We start from the raw sequence: 21,127 nt of genomic DNA on the forward strand, positions 1-21,127 counted from the left end.
TTTGGGTTTTCAAACTTTGTTGTACCTCTGCAGAGGAAGTCTTTATGCTGAGAAACACATCTAGGGCAGCAGCAATCAGATGGGAGAAACGCGAGCGGACGGCGCAGATGCCCTTGCTGCTGAATCACTCACGCCGCCACACCTCCCTCGAAGCTTGTCTTCAGGGTCATGGAGGGAAAGAGAAGCTGGCACTAATGCATCCTGCCCTGCATCCCTGAAAGGAACCTCAAGAACGAGCAATGACAGATTTAACAAGTAGAGAAAGCCCACTGAGTCTCTAGGGCCTGAGGTGCAACATTAAAAAGAAAAAAATCTGGGCACCAGCCAGCACCTGAAAATGATGCCCCTACTCACCCTCCCCCACCAGCGTGCGCGCGCGACACACACACACACACACACACACATACACACACGTGTCCCGGTTCAAGCCTGTGGTTCTTAAAAGCAGCCCAAGTCCAGAGGAGAGTATCCTAGAATCCTAAAACCATGACACCTGCTATTCATTCCTCCATTTTAAAACATTAACTTCAAAAACCTGTTCTTACCTCGTAATGGGCGACACGCTGAGATTCGGAGATCAGTTGTGCACTGCACACCTTGCAGTAACTGTCTGTAAATAAATCCTGATCGATGTCGGCGGACTTCATCAGGCTAGAGGAGAATCAACAGAAAAAAGAAAATTAATCCACTGCTTTGATGTTTATGCAGGGCGTTAACAATGTAAAAAGCTAGGATCATACCAACAGGTCTAGTTATGGTAAACAAGAGTGGAAATCTCCCAAAATCGTTGTTGTTGCCCTATTCATCAACCATAAAAAGTATATATTTTATAATTTTCTCATAAGTGCCCAGTAGGGTTGCTGATACTCCCAAAAACAGAAATCCAACTTTAGTTTTTATGTCTGAACAAACCAGACACATCTAATGCTTTGTCAAGGATTTATATGAGGATATTACACCACATGATTTATATTACCAAAAAGAAATTAAGACCCCAATATACCCAACAAAAGGAAATTGGTTAAGTCAATTTTTGATACATTCTCACAGTAGAAAACTGTAAAACTCCCAAATCCAAATTCAGATCAAAAACTTCTTTTTAAGAGAATATTTAAAGTTAGGAAAAAGTGTACCACTAATTACAAAAGAAGTTTACAAATCAGTATGTAGAGTACTAAGCTAAATTTGTTATAAACTAATAGATGCATAGAAAAGCATACCAGTATGTTATAACAGAATTTTAATAGCAGTCATCTTTGGGATATTATAGATAATTGCTTTTGTAATTCTTTATTTTTTTTTTTAATTTCTACAATGAACATATATTACTTTCTAGTCACAAAAACAAGTTAGTTTTTTAAAAGCCTTATGAGCAACATTAAAATCTAGTTTTGAGTTCAATAATTATACTCAGGAAATTTTAAAAAGACTCAATTACAATTTCCTTGCCCTCATGTACCCTGTTTTGTGAGGAGCTCTCACCATTCAGTGCTATCCCTTCTACATTCAGGGTTGTTGAAATTCATACAGGCCACTACCACCTCTCCACACCACAAGTGAGTCACAAAGGTAAAGAAGCATAGCCTCAAATTCCAAACCCTGAATCAAATGCAGCCAAAGTTCTCAAGCTTGCAAAAATTATCTAGCACAAATACATCACAAATATAGCAGATGACGTGTAATTTTACCATCACAGAAACACACACCAGTGCATCCAGAGGGCTTTACCCAGCCCACAAACCCTTCTTCATCTCAACCTCCTACCTGCCAGGAAAAGAGTCATGATTGTGCCAGACAGCATCTGTTATGGAGAGGCAGGAGAATTTCAGACAACAGGATGTGGCAGGCATCTTGCAGTTCATCTTACTCCCACTCTCTCAGTTACATACAAGACTGTCCAGAGCTGCATTGCTGGTTATCAGCATGGCTAGAAATACTGCCTAGGCAGCCTGATTCCAATGTTCATACACCAGATGTTCCCAGGTTTATGTTATTGTCATGTTGGGCAAGTCATTCAACCCTCTAGATCTCAGTTTCCTCTCTGCAAAAATTAAGATAATTGTGATGGCTAGTCTTCTGTGTTAACTGGCCTAGGCTATAGCATCCAGTTATTTAATCAAACACTAATCTGGGTGGTGTTGTGAAGGTATTTTGTAGATGTGGTTGGCATCTATAATCAGTTGACTTTAAGCCAAGGAGATAACCTTTGATAATGTGGGTGGGTCTCATCCAATCAGTTAAGGGCCTTAAGAGTAAAAAGTGAAGCTTCCTAGAGAAGAAGAAATTCTACCTTAGAATTATAACCTCAACCACTCTCTGACCTCCAGCCTGCCAGCCTGCCCTATGGATTTTGGACTAGCCAGTCCCCACCTGTGTGTGAGCCAATTCCTTAATATAAATCTCTTTATACATATATATATCTCCTATCATTTCTGTTTTTCTGGAGCACCCTGACTGATAAAATAATATTTCCCATATCTCCTTAGAGAATTGCAGTGAAGACCAAAAAGAGGAATATGCAAGAAAGTGCTATATAGACTGAAGAAATTTCTACATTTAAAAGGATTACCATATTTGTAATGATGTCCTCATGTCACCAAAGAAGGGTGAGGTAATATAAAACCAAGTCTTGACTAATACAACAAATAAAGCACTATGATCCATGATACGGATTTTTGAGACTATCTAAATAGCTGGGCCACATCAAAAGGCTGCTTGCCTCAATAGCTCCAAACTCACTTTCTATCCTCGGCCTTGGCTGTAATAGCTCATTCAAGGCATTTTTATTCAGCAATTCAAAAGGTTTCACAGTTGATGCTCCAAAAAGACATTAGTTTCTCTGGTTTTACAATGCCCTGAGTGACCAATAGTTGTGCCAGATACTAATGGCCACCGAATCTCACAGCTGAAGTGGACCTGTTATTTATGGAGGAATCCTTCCACCTCGCTCCGGCAGATGGCCCGCTCAGCCTCGCGCCCAGCACCTGCCAGGCCTGGAGGTTCACTACTTCACACAGCAACCCGTTCCACAGAACCCAGCAGCTCGTCGTTTGGGCTTCTTATGTTGAGTTAAATTCTGTCCCACTGTAGCTTTCACTTCTGATTCTGTCATTGGGAACAAGAACAATTCCATTCTCCCTTTTTCATGATACCGTCTCTCAAGTGTTTTAAGAGAACTCTCTTTCCTCTACACCTGACCCCTGTCCTTCCTCACCATCCTGAGCTGGGTCTAGTTCATTATGGTCCATCTTCAAGAGCAGCACCATGAATGGAGCAGAACACTCCAGATATGGACTAACTGGGGCAGAGGACATCAAAATGCGATTTTTTCTATCGATTGTCATTTTTAATGGTCTCTATTCACACCCCAGAATGCAAATGAGAAAAGGTGTTTTGATGGTGGGAAAAATGTAGTACAACATTTTGAAATGTCAAATGAGGAAAAAAAACTTGCTAAGGTGTATTTTTTAAGCCAAGTTCCTGTAAGTGGTTGTGTTTAAATATTATAGTGTTCCCTGCTATTTCGAATATAGAAATAAAGAAATGAACGAAAATAGATTCATGGGTGACCTGGTTAATAGGAATCTCCAAACTCGCTGCATACTCCTTCCTCATTATACAACCGACTGCGGAAATCAAACACTGTGAAAGGGTATTCAAGGTACATGTCGGACCGAGTGGGGCCTGTAGGAGTCTGCGTCTTGGTAAAGCAGCTGTGCAGCAGAAATAGCTTTAAAGGCAGAATATAAAATGTGTATGCTAAAAAAAATTCAAAGGAAGCAGAGACTATCATGGCTTGTTCCACTGTTTTATATAAGAATATGGGTTTGAGCAAAACCATATGCAATGAAAAGACAATAAAGACCCTCTCTAAAATCCACAAAGCCTAAATGGAATACCTGAATAAGTTAAATTCCATTGGGAGGCAATTAATGGACAAGTGTCAGCCTGGTCTGTACATGAGGGCTTTTCTCTAAGAAAGGAGAACTATCTCTGCATAGGTCATTAAGACAGCCAGGGGACAGGCGAATTATGATAAAAAGACCGGAATTCGCAAGAGGGAAGGGTGACTCTCCCTTCCCACCTCTGACTTGTTGGGAGTAGGATTCTCAACCTTCAGAAGCACAGGAGAGCTGGGGAGAAAAAGGAAGGCAAAACAGACTGCCTGTCTGCAGCCTCACCCGTGGTCCCGAGGAGCCTGTGCTGGAGTAGGGAGGGGAGCACCAATCCCTCACTGGTCAGTTCATACTGCTTCAGAGCCAGGGTGTGGTGACCCTCTACCCTGGGAGCATGCTGACTGTGTTATACCCTAAGATCTTGGGAAGGTCTGAGCAGGGAGACCAGAGTAAGGGAATTCCTAGAGTTGAAACTGATCTGAAAGAAAGCCTCCTCTGTGTTCCCCAGCCCCAGCTCATACCAAAGCAAATACAGAGGATTCAAATAATCTGTCACTCCTTAGTACTGCAAAGATTGGGGCTTTATTTTAGTAAAGAGGCCCAGAAATGGTGTTGGGAGCAGTACTAGAGTGGGAAATCTGATCTAGAGCAGGGAGATTCTCATTTGCTGCCCCAGGTCTCTGCACTCCAACAGGTGTACTATTGTTATATATAGCAGTGACAGCATCAGATTCAGAAGCGCAACTAGGTATAATTGTAGGGAAGAGCTTTTATTTATTCAATAATAGTTATGAAGCATCTACCATGTGTGAGGTGCAGGGATAATAGGCACAACTCTTCAAAATCTTTACAAGTTATTGCATAAGAAGAGAGAGACACATACAAATACATGAAGTAAGACAGCAGGTGCAATTTGGTTGGTGAAAAAGTTTACCAGAGTTGAGAAGACAGCAAGGACTTTTCAAGGAACTTTTCAAGAAGGTGCTGTAAGAGTTGAAAATTTAAGGATGAGTAAGAATAGAGTGAAGGGAAATGCATGCCAACTCAGAAGCTAACTCCTTTCCCTGGCACAGAAAAATATCTTACTGCTGGAAGATACAAGAAAATATCCAAGGAGGGGATTTGGGGACTAACTTGGGGTTATACAACGTAAGGGGGAGCAGAAAGCAAGGAAGAGATGGGCACCCAAAAGTCAAGCCCCAGATGGAAGGAGGAGAGACTGGGGGAGAACAGCCACATCCTGGCATTGTTTTCAAGGTGCAGGGAATGGCCTTTTTCAGGATCTTCAGAGCAGGTTTGAAGCCTCCCTTTCTTTCTGTTCCCCAAGAGCAGATTATGGGAACACAGGGCCTCCTGGAGGCTGAAAACCTTTATGGCTAGGGTAATATTGCTTCATTCCATTTCACTTCTGATGGTGCTAAGCTAGTTTCTAATTCAAAAGATCCTAAAACTCATATCAGGCTTTTCAAAGGGAAAAGACATTAGCTCAAATCCAGGTTGGGTCACTCACCAGCTAGGTTGTTCAGCAAGTTCCAAATCCACATTAGAGACTAGGGGGGAGATAACACAGTCGATGTAATGAAATCATGGCTTTTATTGCCACTATAGACTTTCTCATTTGTATTAACAATACCATCCACAAAAATGGCTCGGTTCCATAGAAATGCAGCTGGCTGCTCCTCCTTCCAGCTGATACACAGGCTCCCTGCCTGTGAAGACCCCGTACTTCATAAACACTTAAAATCTACTGTTGTTGTCAGTAGATGCTATTATGCGGAGATGGGAAAGTTTGATGGAAACTTTATGCCAGTTTTGCTCCCTGCTGCTAGCGTTCTCCCCATGACCCCCAAGGGATTTTCATATTAAAAATTTATTAATTGCTTCCCAAGAGCCAGGAATAGTGCTAAGGGCTTTATATACATTGCCCAATTTAATTCCCTTGAAGAGGTATGTCATGTCATTTTCAGTCTCATCTCTTAGATGAGAAAACTGAGGCTTAGGAGTTTAATAAACTAGCCCCAAGGTCACACAACTCTGAAGTGGCAGTCAGTTTTCCAGGCCAAGTCTGTCTCCTGTGCAGGAGGCTGAACCCCTACCCTGGGCGGCCTCTCTGAGGCAGAACTCAGCGTCTGGCGTGACATTCAGTCAATTTCCCTATGGCCTCAGCCAGGGAGCTCCTGGGCCCAACAGCTCCTACTCATCCTGGCTAGAAAAAAAAGACTTACAGTAAAAGCCAAGGGCAGACATCCTGCCCAGGATAAATTTGCTGTGTCCTGGAGAGCCCGATCTTCCACGTGGAACCCCAAAAGCTGTTACTGATCTCAGTGTTCAGATCTTCTCCGAGTCTATCTAAACTAAGCAGGGATGAACTAATATCTTCCAGAACATTCTAATTCTTCTCTGCCTGCACCTCCATAAAGATTCTGGGCCTCTGTAACCTCGAATCTCCCAAGGATTCACAACCTACTCCTGCCCTCCAATTTGACCTGACACCCCAGAAAACCACTGCACCCTACTTTCCAGTCTGATGACTGCTCTTCCTCCAGCCTGGGGGCTTCAAATGCAGGCCTCGGTGCCCGTCTCACTCCCACCAAACATCCTCATGCCCTAGGCCAGCCCCTCTCGGCAGCTCTGCCCCCCTCCCTCCCAGCACTCAAAGCAGAGAGAGCCAACCCTCATCTCCTTCAATTCTGACAAACTGAGTGGTGAAGTAAAAATGCCACCAATTAAAATCAACCACCCTGTGGTTATGATCATGCAGCAGACATGAGGCATCAGCTATATTTTAAAATCATTAATATCAAAAAAGAAATTGAAATTGTTCTTGCTTTGCTATATCAATATTGGAAGGGATAAGACTATGCTCAGAGGGATTTATTTTCAACACAAAACAAATAAGCTTTCGACTATTCCCTTCGGTTCCTTTTGAGGTTTTATTCCACTTGCAAAACAGACCCCAAACCCGGGTCCCACCTTTGGTGCCCTCTTGGCTGGGGCTGGTCTTTGTTCCAATCCCCTCTCAGGTCCCTGCTAACTGTCCTTCTGGAGCAAGTAAAACTCTTTCCTCCCCAGCCTCCCTGGCCACAAAAGGTTCGGAAAGCATCAAGAGACAAAAACGTGCCTTCAGCATACATCCCAGCCGCGACCACCTCCCCTCCTCACGCCCCAGAGCTCCAGCAGAATGGGCGGGAAGCAGGATCTGTTCTGTCTCCTTCACGTTTCCTCCAAGTGAACGTGGGGAATGCAGCCCTGGGTTGCTGTGGCAGCAGACCAAGCCGCCTCAGAAAAAACCAACCAAAAAAAAAAAAAAAAATAGAAAAGAAAAAGTGCTCCAGAAATGAAAGCATTATTGGTCTTCTATGAAATCATACAAGAGGAAGGGGGCAGAGAGCAGGCAGCACAGAGGCAGGGAATGTCTGAATTCTGGCTTTCAGGGCCCACAGACACCAGCACACGCTTGGCTTTAATTCACCGCACACCTCGTCGATCACCAGACAGGGGAACCACGCACGAAGTGGACAAGATCAGGGCAGAAGTCAAACACGAGAACAGTGTGATGAGTCTTTTTGATTCTTCGGTTCTCAGAGGGGGAACTTTCCTCTGCTGCCTTCTGCATTCCTGATGTCGCTTGGATAAAGGAATCTGGCAGTCCAGATCCCTCACCATCCATCACCCCGAAGCAGGTGCAAGCTCTGCTCTCCAGCCTGTGCTTTGTTTTTCAAAAAAAAAAAGGAAGAGAGAAAAGTGCCCATGTCTCTCCCTTCCCCTTGAATCACCAGGGGCTGCGTGGCTGACTCACATCACTTGAATAATTGCCTTTTAATAGCACCATTTTCTTCACTTGTAAAACCCAGCTCTGTGATCCCTGACTCAGAGGCATCTGCCACTGTGGGCACTCACGCCTCACCCGCAGCCCCGGGCCGCAGACCCATATCTGCCAGTTTCTTTTACATCATGGCACATGCCGGCCTCGTGGCAGCTGGGAAGGAGAGCAGCAAACACCCCCCAGCCTGCAGGGGGGCTCTCTGGACCAACCTTTGTGGGCATACATGTGGGCCTCCTCCACTCTGAGGATACATGCCTGGTTCTTTGTCACTGCTCCCCTCTGTGTCCCTTATCCTTTGTCTGGGTGTACAAGTCTGAACTGTACCCTCCAGGGGGCCAGCCCAGGGCTTCAGATCTCTTCAGCACCTATCATATTTTTTACATAATTCACTAAATAGCCTCTGCCCAAGTCCAGGACACCCTCACTAGGATTCCCCTTTATTAAATGCATATGTATGGAGCATTTCCTATGTCTAGCAATGCTCTGCTCTGCCCTGCCCAGCATTTACTAGATGCTGTACTAGGCACTAGGTTTGCAGCAGTGAACAAGATCTCCAAGGTCCTGACCCCGTGGAGAAGCAACGTGTCCTGGAATCCAACATAAACACAGGCAGGCTTCCCGTCTCCTTCTCCACAGAAATAAAATATTCACACCAGCCGGAAGACCATTGCTCTGGCTCTCCCACGTCATTCTAGAATCTTTGCTAAGATTTCAGTGCTGGACCTTTGCCTCCTCCTGGGGATAGGAGCCACGGAGCAGGAGGGGCTGACAGGTGGCAGCCAATCCGTCTGGGTTTCCAAAAGGCCCTTTCAGCTGCTGCTTCGGGGAGGGCCCAGGGCGCCGGGCACAAGGAGCAGCGAGCTGGTAGCGAGCCGCCGACGGACTCCGGGCAGCGTGATGGAGCACTCTTGTCAAGGGAAGCCCCGATTGCTTTTCTAGGACACTAATGGATAAACTCCAGCACCTTTGCCAATCACAGTGGGTCAGAAACACAGGTTTCCCTTTCTGCATGTTCAGAGGGGGGACATGGGTGGGGGTAGAGGACTTGGATTTTCATTGGTTTCCTGCTTCAGGTCAGAGCAGAAAGAACCCATCTCATAGAAGGAAAGCCAGAGGCAGAGAGAAACAGAAAAGATCACCAATCCCCAAAAGGAAGAAGGCGAGGAGGAAATATAAGGGAGTAAAACATACTCCTTATGTTTTCTGTGGCTCATTCCATCAAACTAAAAGGCTGTGCACCCAGGCCCCTCATCTCTTAAAGGACAGGTTCCCACCTGCCCCCACCACGCAAATGAGGACAGCAGTTTCCTCACTTTACCATGAATTAGTCACCTGTGTAAAGCAGGTGGGTTTTCTTAATCAGGTGAAAGACATCAGGACCTTTCTTTTCAATGGTAGACACAGGCCCTCCAAAGTACAGTTTAGAAATAAGTATTCCATTGCTGCAACTTGTTTACATGATTTATCGTCACAAGACTGCCCCTACTGAACCAGACAGATTGAGGGCAGATTTAAATGCAGCCATCACAGCCCGGGCTTGGGGAGGCCCCGTTCTCACCTGAATCCAACTGCAGAGGAGAGTGCAGACAAGACGTACTGAGCTGCTGCAGGAAAAATACCATGACTTCTTAATTTTAATCCATACTCAGCCACTGCATGGGCTGTCAGTCAGCCAGCAGACATTTTCAGCTCTATTCTCCACAACAGCAGGCTAACCTGACTTGGCTTCTCCATGGAATTCTATCTGTTTGGTCCTGATTTGTCTCCTGCCCTTCCCCAAATCAGTACAACAGTAGTCCATGTAAAAGCATCTGGAGTGCTCAAGATGAGAAGATACAGGAATTTAAATATTGCAAAGTTAGGGGAAGGGACTGGCTACCCATCCACAAACTGGCAAAAGCCTGAATGGAAATCTGTTACTCCCATAAAATCTTTCAGTCAGAAATTCCTTTCAGTTACAAGAGATGGCTTGAAATCTTTTGACACCTCTTGCTTAGGGATATAGCAACAGTTAGTAGAAACAACAATTCAGCTACCATTGAAAGCTAAGCATATAAAGTTATATATGTACTGTGCTCATTAACAAATAGTGGGGGATTAATGAAAATTTAGACATTAATTAAATCACTAGTGTTTGGGAAGGTGTGGACACACAGAACCTTTATACATTTTTTGACAGGAGGATAAATTGATACAACAACTTTGGAAAAGCTAAACATTATCTCATAAAGCTAGCCAACATAGCAACTATACTTCAGGTTCACAGGTAAGAAAAACTCTTGCTCATGTACAACATGAGATAAAGGGTGATGTTATTTTGTTCAAATAACAAAACCTGTAATCAACCCAAAGGCACATTTACAGGAGAGTGGATGAATCAATTGAAATATAGTCACAACATAAATGAAGTATAGCAACTCACAGAATACAGATGAGTCATGGCAATACCATATTTACATGAAAAAAGTAAGTCCCAGAAGGTTACACACATGAGTCCCTTTTATACAAAAAGTCAAAAGCAACTAGAATAAATATATATATTTCTTGGGGATTATCTTAATTTCTTAGGGCTGCTCTAACAAAGTACTTCAAATTGGTTGGCTTAAAACAACAGAAATGTACTGCCTCACAGTCCAAAATCGAGTTGTGGGCAAGGCCACACTCCTCTGAAGTCTCTTGGCAAGAATCTGCTCCATGCAGCTCTCCCAGCTTCTGGTGATCCCAGGGGTTCCTTGGCTAATACCTCTATACTCTATACTCTATATATACCTATATACTCTATATATATACTCTATATATATACTCTATATATATATATATATATATACTCTATATATATATACTCTATATATACCTCTATACTCACATGGCCATCTTCTCTCTGTATCTGTCTATCTCTTCTCTCCTTCTGATAAGGACATCAGCCACCCTGGATTCACAACCCCCCTTTTTCCATTGTGACCTCATTTTAACTGCTTAGTTCCACCTGTAATGAGCCTGCTTCCACATAACGGCACATGCTGAGGTTTTATGGATTAGGACTTCACCATTGGGGGGGAGGGGGCATTCAATCCATAATAGGGATACATAGAGATAAGATAAAAGTTTAAAAAAGGGAGTTACAAAAAAATGAGTACAGGATACTGGGGTGTGGTTACCTTGGGTGAGAGAGGCAGGAGGTAGGATGGGAGGGAACCCCATGGCTAGATGTACATTGTTCCCAAATCTTAGTTGTTGCCAAATCTTAGTTGTATTTTGGAAGGTGTCATACGGTGCTCATTCTGTTCTTAAAGATGGCAAGAGATTAAATTGGATGGATAGATAGACAGACAGACAGGCTATAGGTGATAGATGGACCATGCCTACTGTAATGATGAGAAATCATTTTCTAGAAATGAATGCTCCACATTTCATTCTGTTCTTAAAGATGGCACAGATTAAATTGGATAGATAGATAGACAGACAGACAGACTATAGGTGATAGAAGGACCATGCTTACTGCAATGATGAGAAATCGTTTTCTAGAAATGAACCCTGCACATTATCTGTGGCAGGGCAAGTTCTGTTTAGTTTTGCTTTGTTTTTCTCCATTTTCTCCTGGTCACAAAAGTTTAGGCTGAATTTCTCAGCCTTTCTTGCAAATAGTGTACCATGTGCCTGAGTTCTGGCCAACAGAAAGTGGGAAAGAACGTTGCACATGCTTCCAGACTGGCTCTTAGAAAGCTGCTGCACAACCCCCCACCTCTTCTCCTTTCCTTGCAGGCTGGATACTGATGCCCTGGTCCACCCTGGAGAGCTCATGTTAAAGAAGGCAGGGCCTCCAAAAGCCTGAGTTCCTGAACGACCACAGGGAGCTGAGCCACGTGCCCTCAAGCCCTGGGGCCCACTGGAATTTATGTGACTGACAAATAGACTTCTGAAGTGCTAAGCCACTATGGTTCTGGGGTTTATCTAGCATTTCCTTAACGGACTCCACCTGAATATGAGTAGCTGAACTTGGCTGGAAAAAAATTACACAACAGTCCACTTTTCTCCTAGTTAAACCTCTTCCATACATTGTAAAGGAGTTGAAAGGACCCAGAGACTTTCAAGGGTCTTAAACGTCATAGGTTGGCCTCTGACCTTTCCTCTTTAGCCCAGTGCCCTGGGGAATGTCAATGGCACTAAACAGCCCAGACGTCACTGAGAATGCTCATTTGGAGCAGTACTAATCTCTTGCTCATTTGAACAGACCCGTGTGTCTCTGGAGTCTTAAAATCAAGCAACTTACTATAAGCGAAGCACTGTTTTAGGACTGGGTCTGTGGGCTGGTGCATAGATGAGGGATACTTTTCCAGACACCAGTGGAGCCTTCTAGGAAGGCTGCTCTCATTCTCTCTGGTTCTGAGCAGATTCATCTTACTCACTCCTGGCATGTTGATGCCGATGTCGCGCAAACTCTGCTTTGCCATCTTGTGAGGGGCTAACTGAGCAGATGGTCACGACCACTGGGAGGCCAGGTAATAAGCAAGCGCCTCATATCAGAGTATCAGGGGCTTGTCACCTAGCCAGAAATGACAGCTTGGCTGTCTGGCAACAGCCCTGGTGTTGGGGAAGGAAACACACATCTCACCACTCCAGTTCTTCCTGTAGTTGCACTTTCAAATGCTCCCCCCGAATCAATCCTTCTCACCTTTCCTGCTGAGCTGAGCTGGAGGCAAGCAGGCCGCAGTAAAGCAGACCCATCTCCTGCCTGAGCAGGGGCTGGGGCTGGGGAGAGAGTGGGCCTACCGAGTAGGGGCCAGGTGATGCCTTCCTAATCCGCCCGTTACTCTCCCCGGGGGTTCCTTGGTTGTAATCCTAAAATGGCCTCAAGCCAGGCAGTGACTTGTCAACACCTCCTCTCGGCTCATCTCCCCACCTACTAAGGCCAGACTGACCTTCAACCAACTCCACTCCCCTGCCTCCCGCCTTCCCTCCCCACTTGCTCAGAGGGACGGTGGGGCTGTTCAGCGGAAAAGAATATCAGTGTCGTGGAAGAGCTGGCAAGGAAGGGGTGTGTGTGTGTTGGAGAGAGGAATACTTAGGCCTGGTGGTGAGAAGGGAGTGGAAAGACAAGGCAGAGAAAAAAGAAAGGGCATGAGACAATCAGGAACAGAGCAGATTAGAGAGGGTGAGGCCGCATCCCAGATGGGGATAGAAAACACCTTGTAGATCATTTAACCTAATCCTTTCACATTCCGAAAGAATACAAAAGACACCCAGGAAGATTATGTGACTCTACTCACCCTGCAAGTAAAAGGCAAAATGGGGATACCCAACTCCTGATACAAAATTCTGCCCTACACTCACTGCTCAGTCCAGAATATTTACTGTTTTCCTTCTAAGAATCATGTTGGACAAGGAGCGACAGAAACCACTGTTAACTTTGGGCAAACAAGACCCTTGTGACTCTGACAGCTGGAAGCCAGCCATGCAGAGATGCCTGTGAAAGGCCAACTTCCCAGGCCAGAACCCGCGGAGGCTGGTGAGGGGCTGAGAGAAGGATGAGCAGACATTTGGGCTGGGTGTGGTTTTCCTCTTCTACCACATCCTCAGATACTGTAGGCAGCATCTTGTATAGGATGATAAAGTCCTACACAAGATCTGTGACATGGGAAGATGCTGGGGTCAGAGTGGGCAGTAAATTTTAAGTGCAGGGTCCATCTAAAACTGAGCACTGGCAATATCCAAGCATCCACTCCTATTTCTCACCAGCCAAAAAGAAAATAGGCCAGCATCCCAGGTTGATGACCAGTGACTTGCTTACCGCCTGGGTGGTCTGGACCCACACTAAAGCAAGTCCTTGGTACTGCCCATGGTGGACAAGGAGATGTGCTGTCCAGGTGCCCTTTAAGGAAGAACTGCTTGTCCCAACTGCTGGGAGTGCTGTCAGCAGACGGCTCTGAGCTCTCAGCATCCCACTGGGATGGCCTCTGCTGCAGAGAGCCACCTTGCCCAAAGTCAAGCGACCGATGAATGCCAGGGTGAAAGAGCCCAGCCATCTCGGCCAAACGTGGGACAACCTGACAGGCCGTTTCAGCTCTAAAACACCCCAAGGAGTTGGATGGGGCTGCTGCACCCGCACACAGCCCACCTTCGGCCGCTCCCCAATCCTGCTTTGGCTCCTACCTTCCATGAGTGTTGATCCCAAGAGCCATCCCTAATAAACCTCCCAAGCGCTACACTCCACCTCAGAGTCAGTTTCCCAGAGAACCCCAACTGTGACATTCTTCTCGCTTGCCTCCCCATGAAGCAAACCTCACACAGGAGCCCCACAAGCTAGAAATTGGCAATGGCCTAATTTTTTATTCAGAGACCAGGTCAGTTCTCAAAGCCCCAAAACTCCTCCATGAGTCCAAACCCTCATTCTCAGAGCAGCCTTTATGTGCTTGCAGGTGAAGGGCTGTTTTGGGTGATGTTGTCCTGAGGTAGGTTCAGTTCTATTTCATAGCGTGAAAAAGGAGAAATAATTGACTCTCAGGTCCCATTCTTTTGATCTGAGGACTCCAGTGTGGTCACAGGTACTATTGTACCATCTGACTTGAACTGATGATTCTAAGTTCCATAATGTCAAATAAGTCATATTTTGGTAACACTTCCCACCCACTGCTAAAAATATTGTTTCTTCCCACACAGCTATTCCTAATGAGATATTTCAAGCCACCTGGCACCCGGGGGAGTTCCTTTGCTAATTTTCTATTGAACCCTATGAAATGAAAACTTTATACTCTGCTTTCAGAGGGTAAAAAGAGCAGCTACATCACAGGTTATTTTGTCCTACAGTAAGAGATGTTCCTTGGAGAAGTCATCAGATCCAAAGTCGGTTTAATCATAGGGTGAAACTTGGTACATGATGATGTGGTTTCATAGTGAATACACCAGAGAGGAGCTAGCCCCAGTTGCTGGTTGGCTTTCCTCCAGGGCCTCAGCTACTCTTACAGTTTCTGATGAAAACCAGTTTTAAACCCTAACAACTGCTAACTCCCACCAAAATATACACGATTCCAGGCACCAGGAAAGGCTTCCTGTCCAGCTGCAGTGCCAACAAGTTCCAGCTATTTCAGACTGCCTGCCACGCTGACAATAGGCCCTGCATCCTCCTCACTCCATTGCTTGCTAAATGCTAGGATGCCTTTCCCCATTTTCATCGCCTGGCTAATCCACATGTTAGGGTGACTTCCCTGGATCGTTTCCCCTACTCCTTCACCCATACTGGATTAGGGATTCCTTCTGAGTTTCCCCTGGCCCCCTGTGCACACTTATATCCAAGCACATAGAACACCCCCAGTAATGGTGTGTTTAATTGCCCACTTCCCCCCAGACCGTGAGTCCCTTGGAGGTAGAAACCGTCTCTCTTCTCTGTACCCAGAAGGCCAGTCATTAGGAGCCATAGGTAATTCCTTATATTCTCACAAGCATTGAGGACTACAAATTTAGAATGCTGAGCACTCAGTCTTGGGGCTAACCCTTATGAAGCTTGTTACTGCAAAGGAGAGGCTAAGCCTACTTATAATTGTGCCTAAGAGTCTCCCTCAGAGAACCTCTTTTGTTGCTCAGATGTGGCCTCTCTCTCTAAGCCAACTTTGCAGGTAAACTCACTGCCCTCTATATGGGACATGACTCCCAGGGGTGTAAATTTCCCTGGCATGATTCCTGGGATAAGCCTGGACCAAGCATCGTGGGATTGAGAAAAACTTCTTGACCAAAAGGAGGAAGAGAAATGAAACAAAATAAAGTTTCCATGACTGAGAGATTTCAAATGGAGTCAAGAGGTCATTCTGGAGGTTATTCTTATGTATTATATAGAGATCGCTTTTTAGTTTTTAGTGTATTAGAACAGCTAGAAGGAAGTACCTGAAACTGTTGAACTGCAACCCAGTAGCCTTGATTCTTGAAGACAATTATGTAAGTATGTAGTTTACATGGTGTGACCATGTTATCATGAAAACTTTGTGCCTCACACTCCCTTTATCCAGTATATGGACAGGTGAGTAGAAAAATGGGGGTGAAAATTAAATGAATAATAGCGGGGATGGGGAGATGGGATGTTTTGGGTGTTCTTTTTACTTTTATTTTTATTCTTATTTTTATTTTTTGGAGTAATGAAAATGTTCAAAAATTGATTGCAGTGATGAATACGCAACCTTATAATGGTACTATGAACAACTGATTGTACACTGGTGGATGATTGTAGGGCATGTGAATATATATCTCAATAAAACTGAATTGGGAAAAAAAAAACTGAATTAAAAAAAAATGTATAGCCCAGAGGATGGCTCCAGACAGAACTCCAAGAGCATAGCAGGGCACATCTCCAGGGAGCGCCCTGAGCAGCCAGCAGTTGTACACACATCGCAGTGCCTGAGGCCAATGTTGGGCTCCACTTTAAGTTAGAAAATTCTGCTTCTGTGATGAGGAACAGGTCTGGGAAGAGAGGTCAGTATAAGACCTTCCCTCTCCAATCCCCTCCAACCCCTCCCTCATACTGGACCCTAGCTGGCACCAGAGGCGACTCTAAGGGAAGGAAACAAATATGCTTCCTGGTGGCAGAATCATCCCATGGGAAATCTCCTTCTTCTCATCAACTGCACTTCCGTTCTGAGTCACGCCATCTGTATGGCCTTAACACAGCCTCATCCACAATTCCAACAACATGTATGGTAAGTCCACCCTGGGAAAATGCTGCTAGGTGCTCAACTGCAGAGTCAACATTAATGACAAAACCATTTTATGCCATTAGTTCTACATAATGATCTCATACCACCCTCCCAACCACCCTGGGGAAGCTCAAACGGCCAGCCCAAGGCCGTATAACTCCCATAAATAGAGCTGGGATTCAAACCTGTGCCTCCTGATTCCAAATCCAGTGCTCTCTCCAGAGCTTTCAGGTCAAATTGTTTCAGCGTTTGCTTTAAGAGTCTTCTAATCCTTATTAAAACATTCCGGTTATCTCCCTTTCTTCCCACTTGCCAAAAGGAGAACTAATTTGAGGTTTTGACAAAATTCCAGATCTCATGGTCAGAAAAGGAAAAGCCAGTTGCAGCTGCTGCCTGCCCAACTTTGTCACAGATCCCGCCTGGGTTGCTGCACTTGATTTGGGGGTCAGAAGAAAGCGGTAATTTATAAGCCGCTCACCTGCCAGTGTCATAAAGGGAGTCCATAAGCAATTAGGCACTTCTAATCACTTAATTCCACTTTAAATCTCAGAAAGAAGAAGGTAATAATTATGTAGCTCCGATCCGGCTGGTCCTTGGCTGATCTTCAGTCAACCAGAGTCCTACAGGATATTATAAAATAGATTTTTAAAAAGATTAACTCCAAAGCAGCTGCAGCCCCGAAATTCGAGCCCAGCAGCAGGTCCCTGGCAGAGAGGCAAGATCAGGAAACCATTTGGATTTCCTTCAACCTCCTCTCCTCAGCATGAAGCCAAATTGTCTCAAGTCTCCCACTGCTAAGACCTTGATTATAAATGGAACACAGACTTCATTCCATCGCTTCTCACACAGGGCCCTCTGCAGCCACTGCCCTCTCCACAGCCCCCTGACAAAGGCCCTGAACGTCTAACTCACCAGGTGCTGGCTGGATCAGAGACCCAGTGGGATATCATGGGCCCCTGTGTCCAGCTCACCACAGGGCAGCGTTTGTGTGTTTGAAAATAGAATAGAACTAGGAGGGAGCTGAGGAGAAGACAACTGCAATCCCTACTTTTCCAGGGAGCAGAAGGATCACCAAGAGCACCAGACAGTCCCTTCACCTTCCAAACTAAAATCCTTCCCTGACTGTTCCAAAAACAGCAGCCACAAGTTCTAAATATTTCAGACTTTTATCTGCAGGTGCTTAGCACTCTTCCAGCCTTCAACACCCACAAAGGTTATTCCACAGAAGTGCGTTATTTATTCAACAGCTCCCTTCTCTGTGCACTCAAGCATCACACCTAAGACTGATCCCTGTCTATTTTCTGCGGAAGTTGTGCCTGCAAGTCATCAGCATAGCCTAGGGATACGAGAGGCTGAAACAGAGACGACCCCAAGAACTATCAGTGAAAGGAAAATCAGTTGAATGGGTTTGATGCCAACTTGGATTTTTGGTTGGGGCATGACTGGAAAATAAACCCAGCAGAGCAATGCACTAAGTTCCAGGATCTGTCCCTTCCTTCTTTCCCCGCTGGTTTATAGGCTGTGTACACACAGCATCCAGAAAACCAGAATACGGACAACTGGAGGAACAATTTAAGGAAAGCACAACTGATCTTCATTGATTATCTTCTTTAACAAAGCCTGGAGACTCCAAAAAATGCTGAAGGATAGCACCAGCAGACCCAACAGTTAAAGGATGAGGAAATAAGGGAAAATCGGAAAAGAAGGCATAGGCATTAAAATGAAATAATACTAATAATAGTTTATCTTGCACTAGCAATAAAGCTTTCTAACTTTCCAACGTGATCCCATATTGCATCATCACATTTTAAACTCACATGGGGTAGTAAAAGGATCTTTATTTTACACCTAACACATGAAATAACCAAGGCCTTGTGACAGTAAGTGACTTCTTAGTATCACATGGTATGTGGAAGGATCAAGGGTAAGAACTCAGGAATTTGTGGCAGTGATGAGAGCATAAAAGACAAGGTGCTGCCAGGAAGTAAGATCCACTGGGTGAACTCCAAAGCACAGACTGTCTATTCGTGCATCGAATGAGACTCAAGCCAAGACACTGAATACGTGTGCCTTGGAAAGGGGCTGTTTTAGATTCAGTCCTGGTTAACATGATTGCAGGTGCTGAGTGAGCCTCTGAGCAGAATATCAATCACCACTAAATATTGCTTCTACAGCCCTTTTAGCCTCATTTTTCAATTAGCTCAGTTCCCCCATTTCCCTGAGACTTGGATCTCTCCTGAAAGAAATGTGTGGAGGCCATGGCTAGGTTCCCAAATCCATACAGCCAAACAGCTCCAAAAAGAAAATTTTAAGTGTGTTCATTATTATTTTCAAAAGCTTTGCTTCCGCAGACAAAATTCTTTCGTTTTGCGATTCAACACTCTGCTGATCGTCCACAGAAGAGGGTGAAAGTTAAGAGTTACTAATGGGTACCTTCAGGCAGTTAAGAACAGGCTGCCCTCAGGTTTCTGGTCTCTCCCAGATGCTGCGTGCCAGTTGGCAACTTTTCTGCAACTGAAAGATAATGCAGCCTTTGCTGCAGCTGGTGAAATGTTCCATCAGACCAGGCTGCAGGTCGTGGCAGCCTTCTGGAAAAAAGAACAGCGTCCTGTCACTTGGCTGCAGGAAAGACAGTGGCTTGTATTCAGGCAAGACCATCCCGCCACGGTGGGAACTGCCAGAGATACTGGGAAAACGGCGAAAACCTGTGTTCTCTGTCCCAAGGAATCACAAAGAGCAAGTATGTTCAACAAGGCTACAGCCACACCCCAAATGAGGCAAGATGTCAAGAGAAGCCGAATGACAGATGGACCCCAAACAGGGGAGAAAGCAAGGCCTCTCCTGGGCTAGGAATCCTGGAATTTGGAAGTTTGGACTTCGGCTCTTCCAAACCCCCGAGAAAGCAACTCCACACTAACCTTCCTGAGCCATTAGGAGAGAAAGCTGCCAGATCTGTCAGAGTTTCACTAAATAGTCTGCAGACCAGCCAGCTCTAGCTGAGACCTGGGAGAGAGCAAAACTTTGTGAGTTTTCTTCCAAATGGACTCCCCACATAATATTTGGTGTGCTTCTTTCCTTACAGGCTTTTGCAGCTTTCTCTCTCCCCCATCCACTCCACCCTTGTCCTTACCCTCCCAGTCAACCCAATCCCCAGCTCTCCAGGGAGACAGACTCTGCCTGTTTCTGCATATCCTTCTTGGACATAAGGGAGGCAGAAGGTCCTGGAGCTCAGACCTGGGCACAGTGGAGGCCTGTCCCACCAGGCAGCAGCACCACTGAGCTCCTGGAGGCCTCGTTTGAGCTGCCTGTCTCTGGGATTCCTAATTAAAATCAATGGGTGTTTGAGCACTTCCTCAATGCAGAATAATTAAAATTGCTGCACTGTTTGTTCTTCATTTCCTTTGATAAATGGGGAAGACCGCTTACAAGCCAGAGCAGTGATGTTCCACCTGGCTCACCCTTGGCGTCCCCATTCCAAGGTGTGCCCTGCCCCTTGCCCGTCTGGGGCTGCATCAGGAACCACAGGAGCAGAGGCGACCACCATGAGGGAGCGGAGACCCGGCAGATGGACCCAAACCACCGCTTGAGTGAGACCTGCCCTTTGAGGAGGATCTCTCAGGGAGAGAGAACAGTGGCCTCTCAACCTTCTAATGGCGGAAGGAATCCACGTAGGTCTTTGTTTTACAGGAAAAACTAAATGCGTAAGATGGGGCTGTTCTGTGTGACTTTTAAATGCCCCCTGCCCCCACCCCCTGCCATTTCCCAAGCCCTTATGAGAAAGATAATGGACAATCCAGCCCCCTTGGAGAAAGCAGCCTAAGTTCCATCTCTCCATCTGTAAGATGGGTATAATCATGTTTGCCCTGTTCAGCACACTAAGGTGTCACGAGAATTAAATAGGACATTATACATAAAAACACTCCATAATCCACAAAGTTCTGTATGATGATAGAGTTACTTGCATTGTTCTTGCCTCTCTATGACTTTGAGTGGAGAGAGAGAGCTTGGCTGGTTCCCAAATCAATATCCTCTCTTTCATTAAAGCAAGGGGCACTGAGGAAGGCCAGGGAAGGGGAGGGCGTAAGAGGGCAAGGGTGTTCTGGGGAAATTTCCACGTCTTCCTCTCCAGCATATAAGGGGCCCCTTTAGGCCTGAAGCAAGCGGCAGCCCTTGCATATCACAGACTGCTTCCCCCAGGAGCTCCACTCCACTGGCAACTGCAAGAAAAACGTCCTCCCCTGATAACTTACATGCTCTCATTGTGTTGTGAGGCAAATGAACGGCACCTGCAAAGGTGACTTCCTTCCTGAGTTTTCCTCCGCATCACCTCTACATGGAGGTTTAAGTCCAGGCACCAGGTGCTGTCAGAACCTGCTGGAACCAAGGCCAGAGCTTTCAGGGCTGTGACCAGAAAACCCGAGGTCAGCCCTTCTCAGTCTCCAGAGACAGCAAACCTATAGGATTATGTGAAAATCTATTTCTAAAGCACACATGACGTGTCCTCTAATTTTAAGCCCCAGACTTTTTCTTAGACCCACAGGGACCAGCCAGCCTTCTGGCAGTGGGTAATTTTGAAAACGTGGAGAGGTTTATCAGCTGGAAGTCTGGATTTAGTTTCCTCTTCTGTCTACCTCCTCGTCCTGTTAGCCATTCTGGAAAAAAGATATTAACCCTAATTAGAGGAAAAGGAAATCCAGTGTACTAGAGAAATAAGGGCCAAGGGTTTC

At 45.5% G+C, this 21,127-nt stretch overlaps 1 protein-coding gene across 1 annotated transcript in view; it reads right to left on the reverse strand.

Annotated features, from left to right (window-relative positions):
- The window catches only part of ZMAT4 (zinc finger matrin-type 4), a 383,491-nt gene that overhangs the window by 296,062 nt on the left and 66,302 nt on the right, over positions 1-21,127 (reverse strand). Inside the window, exon 2 of the mRNA XM_037813189.1 lies at positions 546-651. Coding sequence (XP_037669117.1) covers positions 546-647 — 102 coding nt within the window. The 5' untranslated portion in view covers positions 648-651. The remainder of the gene's footprint in view (positions 1-545; positions 652-21,127) is intronic.

The sequence above is a fragment of the Choloepus didactylus genome, chromosome 20 (assembly GCF_015220235.1).
Source record: "Choloepus didactylus isolate mChoDid1 chromosome 20, mChoDid1.pri, whole genome shotgun sequence".
NCBI lineage: Eukaryota > Metazoa > Chordata > Mammalia > Pilosa > Megalonychidae > Choloepus > Choloepus didactylus.